Consider the following 18,357-nt stretch of genomic DNA (forward strand, 5'->3'; position numbering starts at 1 on the left):
ATTTATAGTCAAACGTTGAGGACGAATAAACGTGATTGTTGGGCTTCTGAGCCTACATGAGCTTGTTGGCCGATCTTGAGAATTTGTCCATAATCAAAATAAATTCATAACTTCATTTGTACATGTCAGAATTGAATGATCTCTAGATCAATCCTACACCTCTCGGAGAGAGGAATCCAAGAAAAATATTCGCTGTCATAAATAAGATGACCCATGTGGAGTTTGGCCCTATTTGCCAATTTTAACACTCCCTCTCAACTAGGGAGAACTCCACCTGGTAATCCATCTGCCAGTATGTATTATCTTTGCCATCAATGCACTGCTCTGCTCTGCTTTGCTCTGTTGAACTATGAAGAAGAAGTGATCGAGAATGTATCATACCATTCTCTACTGATCTGAAGTCAGTTCCAATTAAAAGAGTGTTTCATAACACTCTTACTGATCAGAAGTCAGTTTCAATCAAAAGAGAGTGTCTCATACCACTCTTACTGACTCGAAGTCAGTTCCAATCAAAAGAGAGTGTTTCATACCACTCTTATTGACCCGAAGTCAGTTCTAATTGATCCCAGGTCAATATCGGTCATCCTAGCAGAGGGAGTATGGTAGTACACGATGCGTTCATAGGTAGTACTATGGTCCCTATCCTCATTTCCCTACTCATTGGCCAGATGAGAGGTACTTCCCATGAGTCCCAAACTGCATGGGTAGGATGTCTCAACAGGAGAAGGATGAACCACTCGTCCTGCCTACATGTCGCTAAGGGGTATCATAGGGGAAGGCTGAACCACTCACCCTGTACACATCAAACCACTAGGGGAAGGCTGAACCACTCACCTTGTACACAACAAACCACTAGGGGAAGACTGAACCACTCACCCTATGTTGCTCACTGCTCCAAGAAGCATCCCAAGCCCCCCCCGGAGCTCCCAAAGCTCAATGTCCATCTCATACAGGACCCTTGTAAGAGGGTCTCTCCACGATTCCAAATTGTTCTCGGAAGGCCAAGAATTTGATCTTCCCCAGGGGCTTTGTTAGAATATCGGCGACTTGCACATCAGTCCCAATGTGATGGAGCCTTATTGTTCCTTGTTGTACCATATCCCGGATAAAGTGGTACCTAATATCTATATGCTTGTAGCGATCATGAAACAGGAGATTCTCTGATAATCAGATCCCACTCTGGTTGTCGCAAAGGATCACGGTGGTATCTAGCACATGTTCAAACAACTCATTGAAGAGCTTCCTCTACCAGACAACTTCACAGGAGGTCATACTAGCAGTGATGTATTCGGCCTTGGCGGTGCTCAAGGCAACCGATTTTTGCTTCTTGCTCTTCCAGAATATCGAAGTAGAACCCAAAAAAAAGCAACATCCAGAAGTGCTCTTGCGATCCACCACACTGCCAGCCCAATTAGCGTCCAGATAACCATGCAACCTCACATCTCCGAGACACTTATGTCTGCAGGTTGAAGAAAGCCCTCTATGGGTTAAAGCAAGCACCCAGAGCTTGGTATGAGAGGATGGATAGTTACTTGATGAAGCTGGGCTTCACTCGAAGCAATGCTGATCCAAACCTTTACTTTAAGGTTGAGGAAGGAAAGCCTCTCATTCTAGTGCTGTATGTGGATGACCTCTTCCTGACAGGTGATGACCCTCTCATTCATCAATGTAAGAGGGAGCTTGCTGCTGAGTTCGAGATGAAAGACCTAGGACTGATGCACTATTTCCTAGGCCTGGAGGTCTGGCAGAGACCTGGAGAGATTTTCCTTTCTCAAGGAAAGTATATTGTGAAGCTTCTGGAAAGATTTGGGATGGTGGACTGTAAGTCCGTGTCGACACCAATGGAACTCAACTTTAAGAAGTTGAGTGGCAGCGCTGCAGGGCCTATCTTGGCCAATCCTACTGAGTATCGTCAACTCATAGGAGCTTTGATGTTCTTAGTGAACACCCGTCCGGACATATGTTTTGCAGTGAATACTTTGAGTCAACAGATGGTTGAGCCTCATCATTTTCACTGGGTTGGTGCCAAGAATCTTTTGAGATATCTTCGGGGTACGATAAACCATGGGCTGAGATACACTGCCGGGAGTGTGATACTCCGGGGATATACTGATGTCGATTGGGCTGGCAGTGTGGTGGATCGTAAGAGCACATCTGGATGCTGTTTCAATCTTGGTTCTGCTTCGATCTCATGGATGAGCAGGAAGCAAAAGTCGGTGGCTTTGAGCACCGCGGAGGCCGAATACATTGCTGCTAGTATGGCCTGTTGTGAAGCAGTTTGGTTGAGGAAGCTCTTTAGTGAGCTGTTCCAACATGTGCTAGATACCACTGTAATACTCTGTGATAATCAGAGTGGGATTCGTATGACTGAGAATCCTGTGTTCCACGACCGATCCAAGCATATTGATATCAGGTACCACTTTATCCGGGATATGGTACAACGAGGCGTCGTAAGGCTCGATCATATAGGAACTGATGAGCAGGTCGCGGATATTCTCACTAAGCCCCTGGGGAAGGTCAAGTTCCTAACCTTCCGTGAGAGTCTTGGTGTCGTGGAAAGACCCTATGATGTGGGTCCTGTTGGACGATGAGCTCTGGGAGCTCTGGGGGGCTTTGGGGATAGCTTCTCGGAGCTATAAGCACTCATAATGCTTCTGCCCCACCCTTGTGATTATTGAGCTGGTTCGCCACTCATTTAATCTGTGCCCCGTATGCATCCTACCCATTGAGTTCAGGGCTCATGGGAAGTACCTCTCATTTGGCCAATGAGGTGTGGAAAAGCTAGAGACTATTAGCAAAGACTGATGGACGCATCAGAGATTGCCGTACTCTCTATCTAGGATGGCATGGTCCAACCACTTGATCTGGGATCAAGATTTGTGAGGTCTGGGACCTCTGGACTGATTATGTCAGTCGGGGAATGATGTCTTTGTGACTGACCCACTTCTGTTCTGAAATAAAGAAGCCAGCAAAGCAAGTTTCGGCGGGATGACTCACGATGTTAATTGCACTAATAGATGGAGTTCTCCCTAGTTGAGAGGGAGTGTTAAATTTGGACAACTAGGTCCAAACTCCATGTTCTGATGCTCAGATTAAGAGGCTAATATTTTTGTTGGATTCCTCTTTCTGAGAGGTGTAAAATCCATATAAAAATAGTCTTAATTCGATGAGCAGAACTTATATTTTGAATTTATTATTCTTAATAAATTATATGTGCAAAGGTCAGCCAGTTTTGTAATGTAGGCTCACATGCCCAACAGATGTGTCACACACCCTCATTGATGGATATATATATATACAGGAAAAGTTGGAGAGAATTTGATCACAACACAACTCACATCTTCCTCTCTCATCCTTAGAAGTACGAGCTACCTGGAGGACGAATTTCAGCCACACGTGGGAAGGATGAAGAGGATTTTTCTGCTGCTAGGGTTTCTGCTGCTAGGGTTTCGCAGAAGTTTGACCAGCGTTGACTTTGGTCAACGCTTGGTCCAAACAAGCTGAAAACTTGTGGGAGGTTCGATTTTTGAAGGCCATACTACTTGGCACAAAAATCGAGGTCAAAGGGTTGACCGTTTTGCTGCTGCGTTGACTTTTAGCTTGCTGCCCCTGCGTTGACTTTTCAGGACAACGTTGACTTTTGTAGAACTGACTTGGGTTGACTCATCTACTGGTTGGAGGGTTGTTGTGACACATGCTGGGCTGGCTGACCAAAGGAGACTTTGCTGGTTGAAGCATCCTGTTGACCGCCGAAACAAACACATACATTTTTCTTGTTTCTGATTTGTCTTCTGTAAGATCTGCTTATATGTTCTATCTGCATTTTGCTTATCTACTTATATGATTGCTGTGAGAAAAGTGAAATTGCTCTTAGCATAGAACATCTACAAAACTTTACATTGCGCCCCGAAGATATCTCAAAAGATTCTTGGTGGCAATCCAATGTATATGATGAGGCTCAACCATGTATTGGCTAAATATGTTAACTGCAAAACATATGTCCGGACAAGAGTTCACCAAGAACATCAACGCTCCTATGAGTTGACGATACTCAGAAGCATTTCCCAATTCAGGTCCAGTAGCATCACCACATAACTTCTTAAAGTTAAGTTCCATCAGAGTAGTCATAGGCTTACAATCCACCATCCCAAATCTTTCCAATATCTTCACAACATATTTTCCTCGAGAGAGGAAGATTTCAGCTGGCTTTTGCCAGACCTACAACCCTAGGAAATAGTGCATCGGTCCTAGGTCCTTCGTCTCAAATTCAGAAGCCAACTCTCTCTTACATTTGTGAATGAGAGGGTTTGCACCTGTCAGAAAGAGGTCGTCCACATAAAGTACCAGAATGAGAGGTTTATTATTTTCAACCTTAAAGTAAAGGTTCAGATCAACTTCACTTCTAATGAATCCTAGCTTCATTAGATAGCTATCGATCCTCTCATACCAAGCCCTGGGTGCTTGCTTCAACCCATATAGAGATTTCTTCAACCTGCACACATGAGATTCCCGATCATGAACCTCAAACCCCTCGGGTTGTTCCACAAAGTCTTCTTCTTTGATTGAACCATGCAAGAAAGCGGTCTTGACATCCCCATCTGATGTAGGTTCCATCCTTGCGAGGCAGCAAAGGCTATGATCGAGTGGATGGTGGTGTATTAGGCAATAGGTGCAAATATCTCATCGTAATCTACACCTTCCTTTTGAGAGAAGCCTCGAGCAACAAAGCGAGCCTTGAACTTTTCTGCACTTCCATCAACTCCATGCTAAATTTCAAAGAGCCACTTAGAGGTGACAAACGATTTGTCCTGGGTTCTAGGGACCACATCCCAGACATCATTCTTCATAATTGACTCGTATTCTTCATTCATAGCATCCTTCCATACTTGTTGCTTCATGACTTCTTCGAATGATGAAGGTTCATTTGGAATGATAGTGCTCATGGCGGTCAAAAATCCTTGATACATGTTCAGCTTCTTTCTTTCACGGAAAGTCCCCCTTGGTGCAATGTGCCTCTCAACATGTTTGAGAGTCTCCCTAAACCATGAGGGTCTCCTTTTGGAGGAGGAGGATCAATAAGATCCATAGGTTCATCAACATCAAGCATCGTTTCCTCTTCTTTTTCACCCTGATTTCATGTGTCAGCTTCTTTGTCCTTACTTAGGATAGGAAGGTTGTTGATCTTCTTGAGGGCCATATCTTTGTCGAAGGTGACATCATGACATATCTCAACTTCCTTTTGACCAACCACATAAATTATATATCCCTTAGAATTTTCACTATAGCCCACAAAGATTCCTTTCTTCCCAGATGCACCCAAATTGCTTCTTTTCTCTTTCGGCACATGAAAATATATGAGGCTTCCAAAAATTCTAAAATGAGAGACAATGGGTTTCTTACCAGTGAACATTTCTTCGGGAGTCTTGGAGTCCAATGCTTGATGAGGGCATTGGTTTTGAACATACACGACAATATTTGCAGCTTCACCCCATAAAAACTTCGGAAGGCCTTGATCATGAAGCATGGCACAAACAACTTCTACAATAGAGCGATTCTTCCTTTCAGCCACACTATTCTGCTCGGGAGTGTATGGCATTGTAGTCTCCCTCTTAATGCCAGCTTCTCTGCTTCCTTCGACATATCTTAGACATACATCTTCATGCTCTACTTTGAACTCGGGCATACCTGTCACCATTTGTCTCACATCGGGTAGGGCCTTATAATGAAGATGGGCGAACCTCTGGTGCCATCGTTCAGATTGTAGAGATGTGTCACAAAACATGGCTCCCAATGGACTTCCTCCAACTTGATACAAAGTGCCAACCTTGAACCCAAGAGTAAAAACATCTTTAAAATTTCTTTTCCAAACACGTACCTTTCCATCGATAAAAGCCACCTTCAATCCTTTATCTTCCATTGCCGAAATGGACACTAGGTTCTTCTTGAGATCAGGTGAAGTGCCTTGAGGCACCACTATCAATCAAACAATTTCCCAAAGTGTTCGGGGGAGAGACAGTGGAGAGGGCCGATATAAGATAATACTCTTTTTGCTTATTGTTAACAACATTGGATTCATCATACCTGGGGTTCTGTGATTTCTTGGAGGGTCGACCATTTCTTTGATGTCTCGCATTCCTTTTTCCTTTGCCATTAGACCTGCCATTCCTTTGATCGTTGTTGTTGAAGTTGCCCTTGAAGTTGTTATGGTGGTCATCATCTCGAGGTATATCCCTTTTATTAGGACACTCCCTTGCATAGTGGCCAATTTTATTGCAAATAAAGCATCTTCCCTTCCTTCCAGTTTTGAATCTCGGTCTTCCTTGACTTTGCTTCTTTGAACTTGCATTGTTCTTCCTCTTGGTATGAGCGGAGAGTGCAGTGGGGTTGCTTCTATTAGAAGGCATTTCTTGTTCCACCATTCTTGTTTCTTCTTGAATGCATCTCGACATCAATTCTTCAAACCCTAGAATTCGATCATTGTTGAGTATAGTGGTTCTAAATACAAACCACTCAGGTGGGAGTCCTCCAAGGGTGGTGAGAGTAAGTTCTCTGTCAGGAATGACTTCTCCAATCGAGAGTAGATCATTATTGATCTCAGTAATCCTCAAGAAATAGGATTGAATGTCCTTGTCCTTGCCCCTCTTAATATCTTTCAACGTATTCTTGAGAAATAGAATTTGATTAGCATTACTAACCTTGAACATGCCGACCAACCTGTCATAGATCTCCTTGGAGGTCTTCAATTCAGAGATATAGGCCACTAGATGCTTGTCAATGGAATCCCTGATAATCTTCTTCGCTTTGACTTCAGCCTTGTTGTACTTGGTCTTCGCAGCAACCGGTGCATTTGAAGGAGGCTTAGGGATTTTACCTTGCACATAATCCATCACTTCTTTTTCTTCCAAGGTCAAATCAATAGACATCTTCCATCCATGATAGTCAGATTTATCATGGAGCTTGTCTTCAGCCGGGAAGTAGGATGAGGAACCCATTGAGCCTTTTGTCCTTGTCCAACTGTCTTTGGTGATTTCTCTTTCACTCTTGCTTGGGCTTTGTCTTCACCTCAGCGCTAATTCCATGTAAATTTTAGGCAACAATGGTATGTTCAATGCGCTTTAGAGCATTTTTACTTCAATTTCTTTATTAGCCCAATATCAATATCCAATTTAGCAATCACGTCAACATGATAGTAAAATGCAGATAGAACATAAACATAAACATTAGAAGACACGCTGCCAAGACAAGAGGACACAAGATGTGGCAACAGCCAGGGACAAACCCCAATGTGGGGAAACCCCTGATCAATTCTTATTATAGTCTTCAATAGTTCAGCAGAGAGATAGTACAATTTACAAATATGATATTTTATAACAACAGTAAAAGAGCCCTAACCAGAAAAGTCAATGCTGGCCAACAAGGTAGATTTGACCCTCAACAATTCGGTCAACTTCAGTCAACTTTGGCCTCCAAATAGCAAGATGAAACTGCCCTCAAAACAGTTGAATTTTGGCCAGTCAAAGTCTGGTTAAACAGTCAACTTGCGGTCAGTGCTAACCACAGTCAACGAATTGCCTCGATTTATGTGCCCAGAAATGTGGCATGCTCAATCAAAGATAACCCTCACAAAAACACAGTCAAAGGTGGTCAATGCATGGTCAAGGCAGTGAAGACAACCCCTTGAGGTTTTCGATTAAATCTGGTCAACGCACAACAAGAAAAAAACCTTTCCTTCGCATGTGTGGAGAGAGAGAGAGAAGCCCAGAAATCCATATCCAATCATGTGAGGAGAGAGAGATGTTGAAGATGAAGTGTGTCCAAATGAGGATGAGGCATCATGTATATATAGTCAAACATTGAGGATGAATAGACGTGATTGTTGGGCTTCTGAGCCTACATGAGTTTGCTTGCCGACCTTGACAATTTGTCCATAATCAAAATAAATTCATAACTTCATTTGTACATGTCAGAATCAGAGGATTTCTAGATCAATCCTACACCTCTCGGAGAGAGGAATCCAAGAAAAATACCAGCTATCATAAATAAGATGACCCATGTGGAGTTTGGCCCTAGTTGCCAATTTTAACATTACATAAATGAGAAAACTTTGCATATTTTGTCTCTAATGGTTTGGAATCACGGTTTAAAATCTTAAAAATATTTTTTCTCATTAAAAAGTAATTATTATATATATTCATATCTGATTCATTGAATTTGGCTTGATTCAATTTTGGTTCGAATCCTGGTTAGATAGGTGGCCGGTTCAAAACTCCGTTCCAGTTTTTAAAACTGTGTGTGGAAGTATACAAAAGCTTTGATTTTTTTGTAGAGGGGACTCATGATTTTATATTGTAGGATGAAATAGGAGAAAAATTTGCAAGTGATGTTTGTAACTATAAATAAAGAGTAAAAAAATAAGTAAATTGGAGAATGAAGATTAAACAATTTGGTAAGTGCTAAGATTTTTAAAAATTTGAATTTGCGTTGTTTTCCTGACTTGAATCCCTATTAAATGTCAGGACAAAGAAATGGGCACACTTTGTTGGTGAATCAACTGTGTTTTAAATTCAACCTTTTAATATTGGCCCACATGTTAAAATCTCTATTTCAACAACCTAGGTAAATTAATTTCTTATGATTTTCATGTTGAAAAATTAAATGAGATTGAATAAAATACACTTGCCGTCAAAATGTCAACTTTTCATTAAAATTATTCTAACCTTAAAGGGCTCCCAAACTGGGAAAATAGTACATGGAGAAAACAAGAAAAAAATACAACAAATCCTGGCTATTTTGGTGCACTGTACAACCTATACACCCTGTTAAAACTTACTGTAAAAACCCTTCTTCTATTGTTGAAATCTGTTCTAGAAATTTGTACAACCACATTTCTCTTTTTTGGGTTGTACAACCTGTTGAAGTTGCCTCTGCCCTTGTTGTCTACGACCCCTTCAACTTCTAAGAGTTGGGTTAATCTCTTTTTGTTGCTCACATTGTTTCCTCTTTTCTCTTTTGAATTTGTACACTGAGTGAAAATCCTTTATCACTCATTCACGTGTGTTTTTCTAACACTTCTTGCGTATCACATTGTCTTTTTCTTTCACTTTTACCTTTCTTTTATAACATTGAGTTGGTAACCAAATCTTCATAACCCTAATCTTGTAGTGAGATTGACGATTGAGATTAAATCCCAATTGACATTGGAGATTACATCAAAATCACTAATGTAAATGCTTTACATTTTTAGTAGACATTATTCAACTAACTATTAAAAGACTCTTCACTTTAATAATTGACGTCAATTAAATTGAATTACAAAATTGAAAGGACCTTCTTGGATGAATTTCACGTGTTCAACACTAGACATGTGTTGAAGTTCTTGTTTGATGCTACAATCATCAACACTTGCTCCTAGTGAGGAAGGAACTTATTGCAGAGCCACTTGGGACTAGCTTTCGCTTCGATCTTGGCACAATGTCCCACACATCATCCTCTACCACGACGCTCCTCCAAACATGTTGGTTTGCTACTTACATAAGATTAGAAGACTCAAAATCAAGAATGCTACTCATTAGTGCCACATAGTTCAGGAAATTCTTTGGAGCTTTGCTCTTCTTGAATGCACTCCTAGTTCCCTCCACATGCTCATGAGCATCCCTTATTGTCTGCATGAACCATCGAGGTCTCTTGACAAAACTAGAAGATGTTCTATAGCATACATCTTCTTGAGGCCTATAACATGCATCATGTTCTTCACTTCCAATGAGCTACTTGACCCGAGTTGAAATGAAATCGTCCAACTCCTTTTTTTGCATACTTGGCATCATTACCAAGCTTCACATGTATTCTTGACTTGCTTCATCAGATTGGTAAACAACTCTCATGCTGATGTCTTACAGTGAGATGCACCACTGTCCACATACCATGCACTTCTAGTGTAACAACCCCACCCGAAGTTCTCGTGCAAGTGGCATTTGTAAATACATTGTAAATATTTTGCAACATTTGAAATCAAGCAAAAAGGGATTGAGTCAGAGGACACAGATTCTAGAGCTGGGAAGGGAGTCGCTTGCTTGGGATGTTACGATTCCTTGTGCAACAAAGAAACTTGAAAATGCAGGACAACCATTAAAAGTAGGATGGTGAATGAATTGATGAAGGAGCTCTTGAAAATTAAATGAGTTGCAACAGGAGGTATACAGGCCCATGCTGCTTGGGAAGCAACCACAAGAAAAAGGACATGAACTTTAAGGAGGGATGGTATGTTGTAGGCCAGGGAGGATGCAACAGTAATGGTGGCTGAGGAAGAGACCAAGAAAAACGCTTGGACGCGAAAGAAGAAAGAGAGAGAGAGAGATTCAGGAAAAAAGAAGAAGAGTAGAGAACCAGAGAAACCAACACAGAGAGAATTGAGGGAGCTCGAGATTCAGCACAAGCTCTCCATAAGCAGCGCTGAAGAGAAGAGAAGAGAAGAGAAGAGAAGGGGATTGGCTCTTGATCCCTAGAGGCTGTGGGTTGAGTTGCTAGTCTCTGGAGCCCTGTAATAGCTTAGGGTCCCTGGAGGCTATGGGTTGAGATAGAATCCCTGGAGCCCTGTAACAGCTTGGGTCCCTGGAGGTTGTGGGTTGGGATGGGATCTTTGGAGCCCTGTAACAACTTGGGTCCCTAGAGGTTGTGGGTTGGGATGGAATCTCTGGAGCCCTGTAACAGCTTGGGTCCCTTGGAGGTTGTGGGTTGAGATAATAGACTTTGGAGCCCTGTAACAACTTGGGTAGAGGCCATCCTGAAGCAGAAGCTGAGGAAGACCTGCATGGAGACTTAGAAAGGAGGTGAATCATGGTGTGAGCACTTGGGGGTGAGGTTGCGCACTTCTGGACTCTCGGAGTCGACCAAGTAAGAAGCTGCTAGTTGGTGGGATTGAGGAAGGAAATCCTCTAGAGTCTCGAAATTAGTGGTAGATTGGTGTGTTAGTCCCTAAAGCAAGCAACCCCCCAGAGTCTGGAATCTGGGTCGAGGGTGACGACTGCAGGTAAGTGTGGCTGCAGTTGTCTAGGTTGGGTGGAGAGTCCTTGTCCCAGAATCAGTTGCATATGTGTTACATTCCTTGTGGAATACGTTAGCATGATTTGTATACATGTATGTGTATGTGCTGAATATATGCATGAATGTGTGAGAAAGCTGAAAGTGAAATATGTCTAATAACAACTAACGATAGGCATGGAATATTTGGCACATAAAAAGCATAATAAACCGCATGTTAACTAAGACCAGGCCATAATGCAGTACTGAGTCTAGATTTACGCATATGCTTAGCTGTGTGAGAAACAACATATTAATAACTCATTAAGAAAAGGACAGAACTCGTTGTAAATCACGACTGAGCCATGAGAGCTTGGATTTACACTTGAAGAATAGTGGGTTCTGAGACCCTTTTATTAATATAAGATTACATAGAAGACCCTCTGCATAGTAGGGTTGTACTCGCTTGTGAGTTATCTGTGGTCACGTTACAAGTTGTTGTGTTGCTTGACGAGCACAACTTTAATGTCAAAGGGAGTTTTTCCTTGGTATCAATTGAGCCACCAACTTTACTTGAATGTCCTTTAGCCTTGCATTTTCAGTAGGCTGATCGCTGTTGTTGGCGTCTTAAGGCGACGACCGAGGTGCATGATGCCTTTGTGTATCAGCATGGAGTTGTTTGCAGGCCGAGTATGGTATTGTCAGCGTGTGGCAGATAAGGTGGATACCTCCCCGAAGTCTACGCCAAGTCCGTGGTAGGTAATACATGCAGGAGTGCCTATGCCTCCCATGGTGGCATTCCCTCCCTGTGGGATGGGAAGACTCGTGGGCCAGGAACTTGCTGGAGAACCAATCACTCAAGCTCGAGAGGGATAACGTCGTAAATCGCCCTAGGCAACCAAGGGCATTGTGGTGAACCTGTAAAATGCATCTGGAGGTTTACTAGACTCCTGAGAAAGAGCTATAGCTAGCAAGGCTAGTTTGGGGAAGTTTGTGTGGCGGCAGAGTTTGTAGCCAGGAGGGTTGTCGAGCTCCCTGTCTAAGGCATTGCGAAATGCAGATTCAAAAGCCTTCGACCGAGTCATGGTGGGAATGGGAAGGAAAGCGTTGTTGTGGCACAAAGGAAGGAGGCCATGAACTTATAGAAGAAGTTGGGCCAACCTTATCCCCAGAACAGTCAAAACCCTAGTCAAAGGAAACTTTCGATTGGTGGAGCTATATTTCCTTCACGAGATTGGTCAGAATGATAGGGTAGAAGGCCGTAGAGTTGGAAGTTGAGAGATAATTTAAATTAGAGCTGGGGACTTAGCGGGTAAGAGGGGCATTGGTGTTCTGTCGAGAGACGGTGATGTAGATTTCTCCTTTACTCGAACCGTTAGGTGAGGGAAGGCTGCCGTAAGGGGCCACCCAGGAAGGTCAGAACCCCGAGGTGCTGCACGAATGACTTCTTATAAGGTTTCGGGTTCAAGGGACCTAGTACGAGTCCAGTCATAGAAGGATCCTTCCTTCTCAGTAACTCAGACACGTGTAGATGATGTTAGCACGACATCTTGAAGGACACGTAGCTAGCAGTTGGAAGTCTTGGGTGCCCCAACGAGCCACCTACGGGTGACATGTGAACCTCTCTTAAGTTGCACGTGGCAAGGATGATGTTAGTGTGACATCACCTGGGCAATGGTCAGACCCCGAAGGTCGAAATCCTTGTAAGAGCGGAATGTACTGGGAAATCCCAGACACCAGGAACGGTCAATTGACGACACAAGGGGTCAATGAAAATTTCCTTGTTCCTAAGGGCCATTACTCGGAAGTAATCAGATGGAGGTGTTAGGGCTATGGGGCCATAGGGACCTACGGTGGATAGCATGAGGAGGGTGATGTGGCTTTTAGTGGGAGAGCTGGCTCAATCGTTAGTTGATAGGTTGGGTTCGGGGGGGGGGGGGGGGGGGGGAATTTGACTCGGAAATTCAATACACCTTGAGGGTCCTAGAGACGTGACATGTCAGCTAGGCGAGTTGATTCTGGGGGAAGCCTCACGTTAGGAGTCGAGGCATTAAGAGGGTCTCAGAGCCACATATAATATTAATAATAATAAGAGTAATAATGAAAAAAAGAGAAGGCTCGCAAGGAAGGAAATACACATAGAAATATTTTACCCCATTCCTCCATTGTGAATGAAGGGGTTGGGTATGTGACAGAGTGGTATCAGAGCATCCAGGTTCAATACTTGGACTGGATGGGCTTTGTCACGGGCATGTGAGGAAGTTTCATTAAGTAATTATAGAATATTAAGTTAGTTTGGACTGTGCTTGTTGATTGTTACTGAAATTATGCTAGGATAAGTTAGTTGATGGCTAACAACTCTATGGAGTAGGATTGTGATTGTGGATACATTTTGTCATTAGTTATGTACCAATTGCATGATTGAATGACTGTTGAATATGATTGATAAATGGCTTGTATGTTAACATGATTGTTTTGTTACCACAGGAAACCCCATGATACTCCGTGAATGCAAACTCATGATCCTGATTTGTGTTTAAATGTTGTTTTAAAATGTCTAACAATGTGTGTGATTGACAGCACGTCACAAATAGCATAACATATAAAAGATATAATGATGAGAACCAAAATGGTCGAATATAGTTTCGATCAGTCCCAACATGGAAGTTATAGAGTCAGAACCAATGAAGAAGAGAGATCAGTTGGACAAGGGGGAGGAAAGCAATCCCCGGATTGGATGGACACCTTGAGATGTCTTCGAGACGAGGTGAGGAGCTTGCCGATAATGAGAGGCTGGTAAGAGCCCAAGAGAGGTAGGCTAAGATCAATGCGGTCATCCTGCAAAGTCTCTTGGACTGGCAGAGGCAAAGGCAATCTGAAATGAGGACCAGTTGTAGAGACAAGAAAAGCCCCCAAGGGTCAGAAGAAAACACCAATGGAGCAGATGGTAGTGGATCTCGAAAGAGGCCCAAGCAAGGTAGTGAGGACACTGTGCTAGGGGGAGAACTTTTGAGTACTCCAAGAGGAAGGGCTAGAACGCAGGTGCCTTACTCGAGCAAGCCATCTAGTTCTGCCACCTGGAGACATCATCACTCTTGCCACCACCATCGCTCAGAGAGAAAGGAAAGGGAGCCTATGCCTGAAGAATTTAAAAAGGCAAAGCCACCCACATTCGATGGGGATGTGAAGAAGGCAGAGGACGCGGAAGCATGGCTGCTAGGGATGAAGAAGTTCTTTAGAATACATGACTACTCTGAGAATATGAAAGCCAAGGTTCCTCTTACAGTTTAAAAGGAAAGGCCGACATCTGGTGGGAGGACCTGAAGAATACTAGAGCCATCATCGAGAAGGAGCTGACATGGGAAGAGTTTGAGAAGCTTTTCAGAGAACAATACCTGTTTGAACGCTACTACGACAATAAGGCAAAGGAATTCTATGAACTCAAAATGGGTTAGATGACTAGTGATGAATATGTCACCAAGTTTTTGGGATTATTGAGGTATGTCCCATATCTCAAGGACGAGAAGGTTAAAATTCAGAGGTTCATCAGTGGGTTGCCTATGGTATTCAAAGATAAGATTGAATTGTTGGAACCTAGACTCTAAAGGATGCGATTAAGAAGCTAGAGCATTGCTATGAGCAAGCAAGGCGTAGGCCTGAGACTAAGAGTAACTGGATAACCAAAAGCACCACTAGACGAAATGTGAGTTGGTCCAGGAAGAACCCAGAAGGAAAAGAGAGGAAACACCCAGCTCAGACAAGATAGTCTCAGTAGAAGGCCAATGTCGCCGTTAAGGGAAATGTACAACAATCAACGTCAGCACAACCCAAGATCGAAGGCTGGGAAACACTCATGTGCTAACTTGTGGTGGGAGCCACAAAAGAAGGGGTTGTCCACATCAGTAGGAGGTCGGACCCAATATCTACAATGCTCAGGGGGCAAGCTTGATGGGCGAAATTGTTGAAAATGCAACAAGAGAATCCTAATTTAATTTTGTCCTTGAATTAAATTGGGAATAATATTGTAATTCCACATCTCATGATAACTTGTATTAGTTAACTAAGTTAATTTGACTTAGTTGGCTCAGTTAATTCGAGTTGAGGGTCTAACTTGAGTCATGTAGAGCAGTGTTGATAATATCGGTATCGGGAAAATATCGGCGAGGGTCCGGAAAATATCTTATCGGAAATATCGGCGAAAATATCGGCAAAATATCGGCAAATATCGGCAAGCATAAAAAATGCATAATATATTCATTTTTTTTCAGATTTCTAAACATATAAAGCAATAACAACATGAACTAAACACATTGGCACATAAATATGAAGAAAACACTGATATATATGATGTCAAATAGAAATGATACATCAAACTTCAAAGGCGATACCAAATCCTGCTGATCCCTGATAGTGATAAATTGATAATTGTCCAATCAAGGACTCAAACAAAAATTAAAATAACATCACATATCCTGCTGATCCCTGATAGTGATAATTGTCCAATCAAGGACTCAAACAAAACAACATCACATATATAAAAGTTTAAAAGTATTTCATCATCATGAGTTATAAACTTATATGTAGCAAAAGTTGCAAAACAAATAAAACTAGCAGCTATCTATCTGAGACCATTGGCCTCTCCCTAGCAGCTTTCTTTCTGTCTTGTTCAGCAATTGCTTCACGAGCTTTTTGTATAACCTCTGCACTAGAAACCATACAAGGCATCACATCTGCTGCATCATATGCAGAGAGTTTAGCCAGATGGTATTTCAATCGTGTAATCCCTCCTGACATCTTGGTCCCACACAAGTTGCATGATATATATGCCTGATTTGCCCCACCAACAGCCTCCCCATACTCCCAAAATGGGTCCAAGGCTTTTGGCATATTTGACATTTGTAGTGAACTAATTCAAACCTAGGGCACAAAAAAAACAAAAAATTGGCATTAAATGAGTATAACTATACAGTGCCCAGCAAACACTCAAGAAACTATTTTAATTTTTAAAGCAACATCTTCATGTTCAGAATTTAAACAACAAAAGCAAGCATAAAAAATGCATAATATATTCATTTTTTTCAGATTTTTAAACATATAAAGCAATAACAACATGAAATAAAGTTTAAAGTTTAAACACATTGGCACATAAATATGAAGAAAACACTGATATATATGATGTCAAATAGAAATGATATATCAAAGGCGATACCAAATCGTGCTAATCCCTGATAATTGTCCATTCAAGGACTCAAATGTGGAGAACCAATACAAAATAACATCACATATAATAATAAAAGTATCTCATCATCATGAGTTACATGTAGCATAACAAATAAAACTAGCAGCTATCTATCTACTGCCCTCTCCCCCTTTTACGGGAAAACATGATGGGCTGTTTGTCAGGCCTGCCCCTAGTAGTAGAAGGCCCTGACACTGCCTCTGCACCTAATGTCAAATAATGAGTGATAGGCATGGAGCTATGCTCTCCTATATCTATAGCAGATGGTGTTGATGCTGATGCTCCCGCAGTGTCCTCCTCCAGCTCCTCCTGCTCCTCCTCTAAGTGCTGCTGCTCCTCTGACTCCGAGTCCTCCTCTTGCTGCCCCTGCTCTAATGGATCATCTGCCATTGGCTCCTCCAACCATGAAGGTGACTCCTCCAATATGGGCTCCTGAGACTCCACCCTCCACGGAGACAATACATCAATATTGTCTAAGGAAATGGCATCTGGATCCACTGGTGATTCTATTTGCCTCACTCGAAGTCGGATGTTGTAATGCACATACACCAAATCGTTGAGGCGTGCGAACTCCAACCTGTAAGAGTGTCAAAAAAAGTAATGAGTCTTGACTCTTGACTCTTGACACTTGAAGGTCATAAATTAAAAATTAAAAATTACAATAAGTGTAATTGCTCAACTGAAGGCTTGAGTTCAAAGTTATACCTGTTGCGCTTTTTGGCGTGTATTTTCTCAAATACACTCCAATTGCGCTCACACCCTGAAGAGCTACATGTTTGACTCAAGATTCGTATAGCCAAATTTTGCAAATTTGGTACCCTTGCACCATAGCTTCGCCACCAAAGATCTACAACAAAATAATGAAATAAAAAATTCAAAAACTTAAAAGTTAAAAGTTAAAAGTTAAAACATAATTAAATTCAAATTTCTAATTTCTAATGAGTGATGACTTGTCACTTACGTGGCATGAAGAGGTCCCTTCCCTTAATGGCATCATCAAAGCCAAATAGGCCAACACAATCCTGATAACTATGTATCTCGCGGATGATTTTGCGACGAAGCTCAGAATCAGGTACCATCCTCTCAATACAGGAATGGAGCCCTTCCATCACCTCGCCATCAAAACGAAAATTGCATTTGTATGCAAATGCAGGGTTGAGGAAGAGTGCTGCTGCATGAATGGGTCGATGAAGCATCCCTGTCCACCGATTATCGATCACATCCCATAACATCATCTGCCTATTAAGGCCAGCAGAACCCTTGTCTGCATAATAGGAACGAATGGCCTCCTTGGCCCTATCCATGCCCTCATACAAATAAGGCATTGCAGGCTTCTCTCCATCCACCAATCTAAGAACCTTTACTATAGGTTCGCTAACTGCACATGCTTCTTGTACTCCACGCCAAAATGTCTCAGAGTACACCATTTTTGCAATGGCACTCCCATCAGGTCTCTTGCTGTATCTACAAGCACGCCAATCATCAGACACAAACATTTGCTTCAACTCGTACTGACATCGAAGCAAGGACTGAAGAGTAATAAAGGTTGTGGCAAAACGTGTGATGGCAGGACGCCGCAACTCCTTGTTTTTAGTGTACCTCCTCATAAGGCTAAGAACAAAAGCATGGTTATAAATAAACTTGGGGATGCTCCTAGCCATATCAACTGCCTCCTTGATGAAGGAGAGTTTCCCCATATCCTCAAGCAACAAATCAAGACAATGCGCTGCACATGGAGTCCAGAACAATGTGGGATGCCTCTCCATAAGCATTCTGCCGGCAGACACATAATTAGCTGCATTGTTTGTTACGACTTGCACCACATTCTGCACACCAATCTCCTGAATGAACCCATCTAACAACTCACATATCGTTGCTGCATCTTTGATATGTTCTGATGCATCCAACGATTTAATAAACATGGTACCTTTAGGACAATGTACCAAGAAATTTAGAAGGGTCCTACCCTTCCTATCTGTCCAACCATCAGACATCACTGTGCATCCAGTGACTTCCCATGTCTGTTTCAACTCCGCCAATCTAGAGTTGATGTCCTGTTTTTCTGCTTGAAGAATTGGCCCCCGCAACTCCTCATATGTGGC

At 42.3% G+C, this 18,357-nt stretch overlaps 2 protein-coding genes across 2 annotated transcripts in view; one reads left to right on the forward strand and one right to left on the reverse strand.

The window, feature by feature from the left end:
* LOC149242196 (large ribosomal subunit protein eL15y-like) overlaps positions 1-18,357 on the forward strand; it is a 35,824-nt gene that overhangs the window by 2,861 nt on the left and 14,606 nt on the right. The window lies entirely within an intron of this gene.
* Positions 15,327-17,751, reverse strand: LOC149242197 (uncharacterized). The gene is made up of 2 exons (XM_089461035.1): positions 16,961-17,751; positions 15,327-16,832 (listed from the first exon to the last, which is right to left on the reverse strand). Exon 1 carries the CDS (start codon positions 17,749-17,751, stop codon positions 17,209-17,211), a length of 543 nt encoding a protein of 180 aa, XP_089317161.1. The 3' UTR covers positions 15,327-16,832; positions 16,961-17,208.

The sequence above is a fragment of the Pinus tabuliformis genome, chromosome 8 (genome assembly GCF_031772625.1).
Source record: "Pinus tabuliformis cultivar Carrire ecotype Pingquan chromosome 8, CPIR1, whole genome shotgun sequence".
In the NCBI taxonomy this organism is placed as follows: domain Eukaryota; kingdom Viridiplantae; phylum Streptophyta; class Pinopsida; order Pinales; family Pinaceae; genus Pinus; species Pinus tabuliformis.

Coding starts and splice junctions, on each gene's coding strand:
- LOC149242197 (XM_089461035.1), bottom strand. CDS start 17,751: ATGTTTGTGTCTGATGATTGGCGTGCTTGTAGATACAGCAAGAGACCT.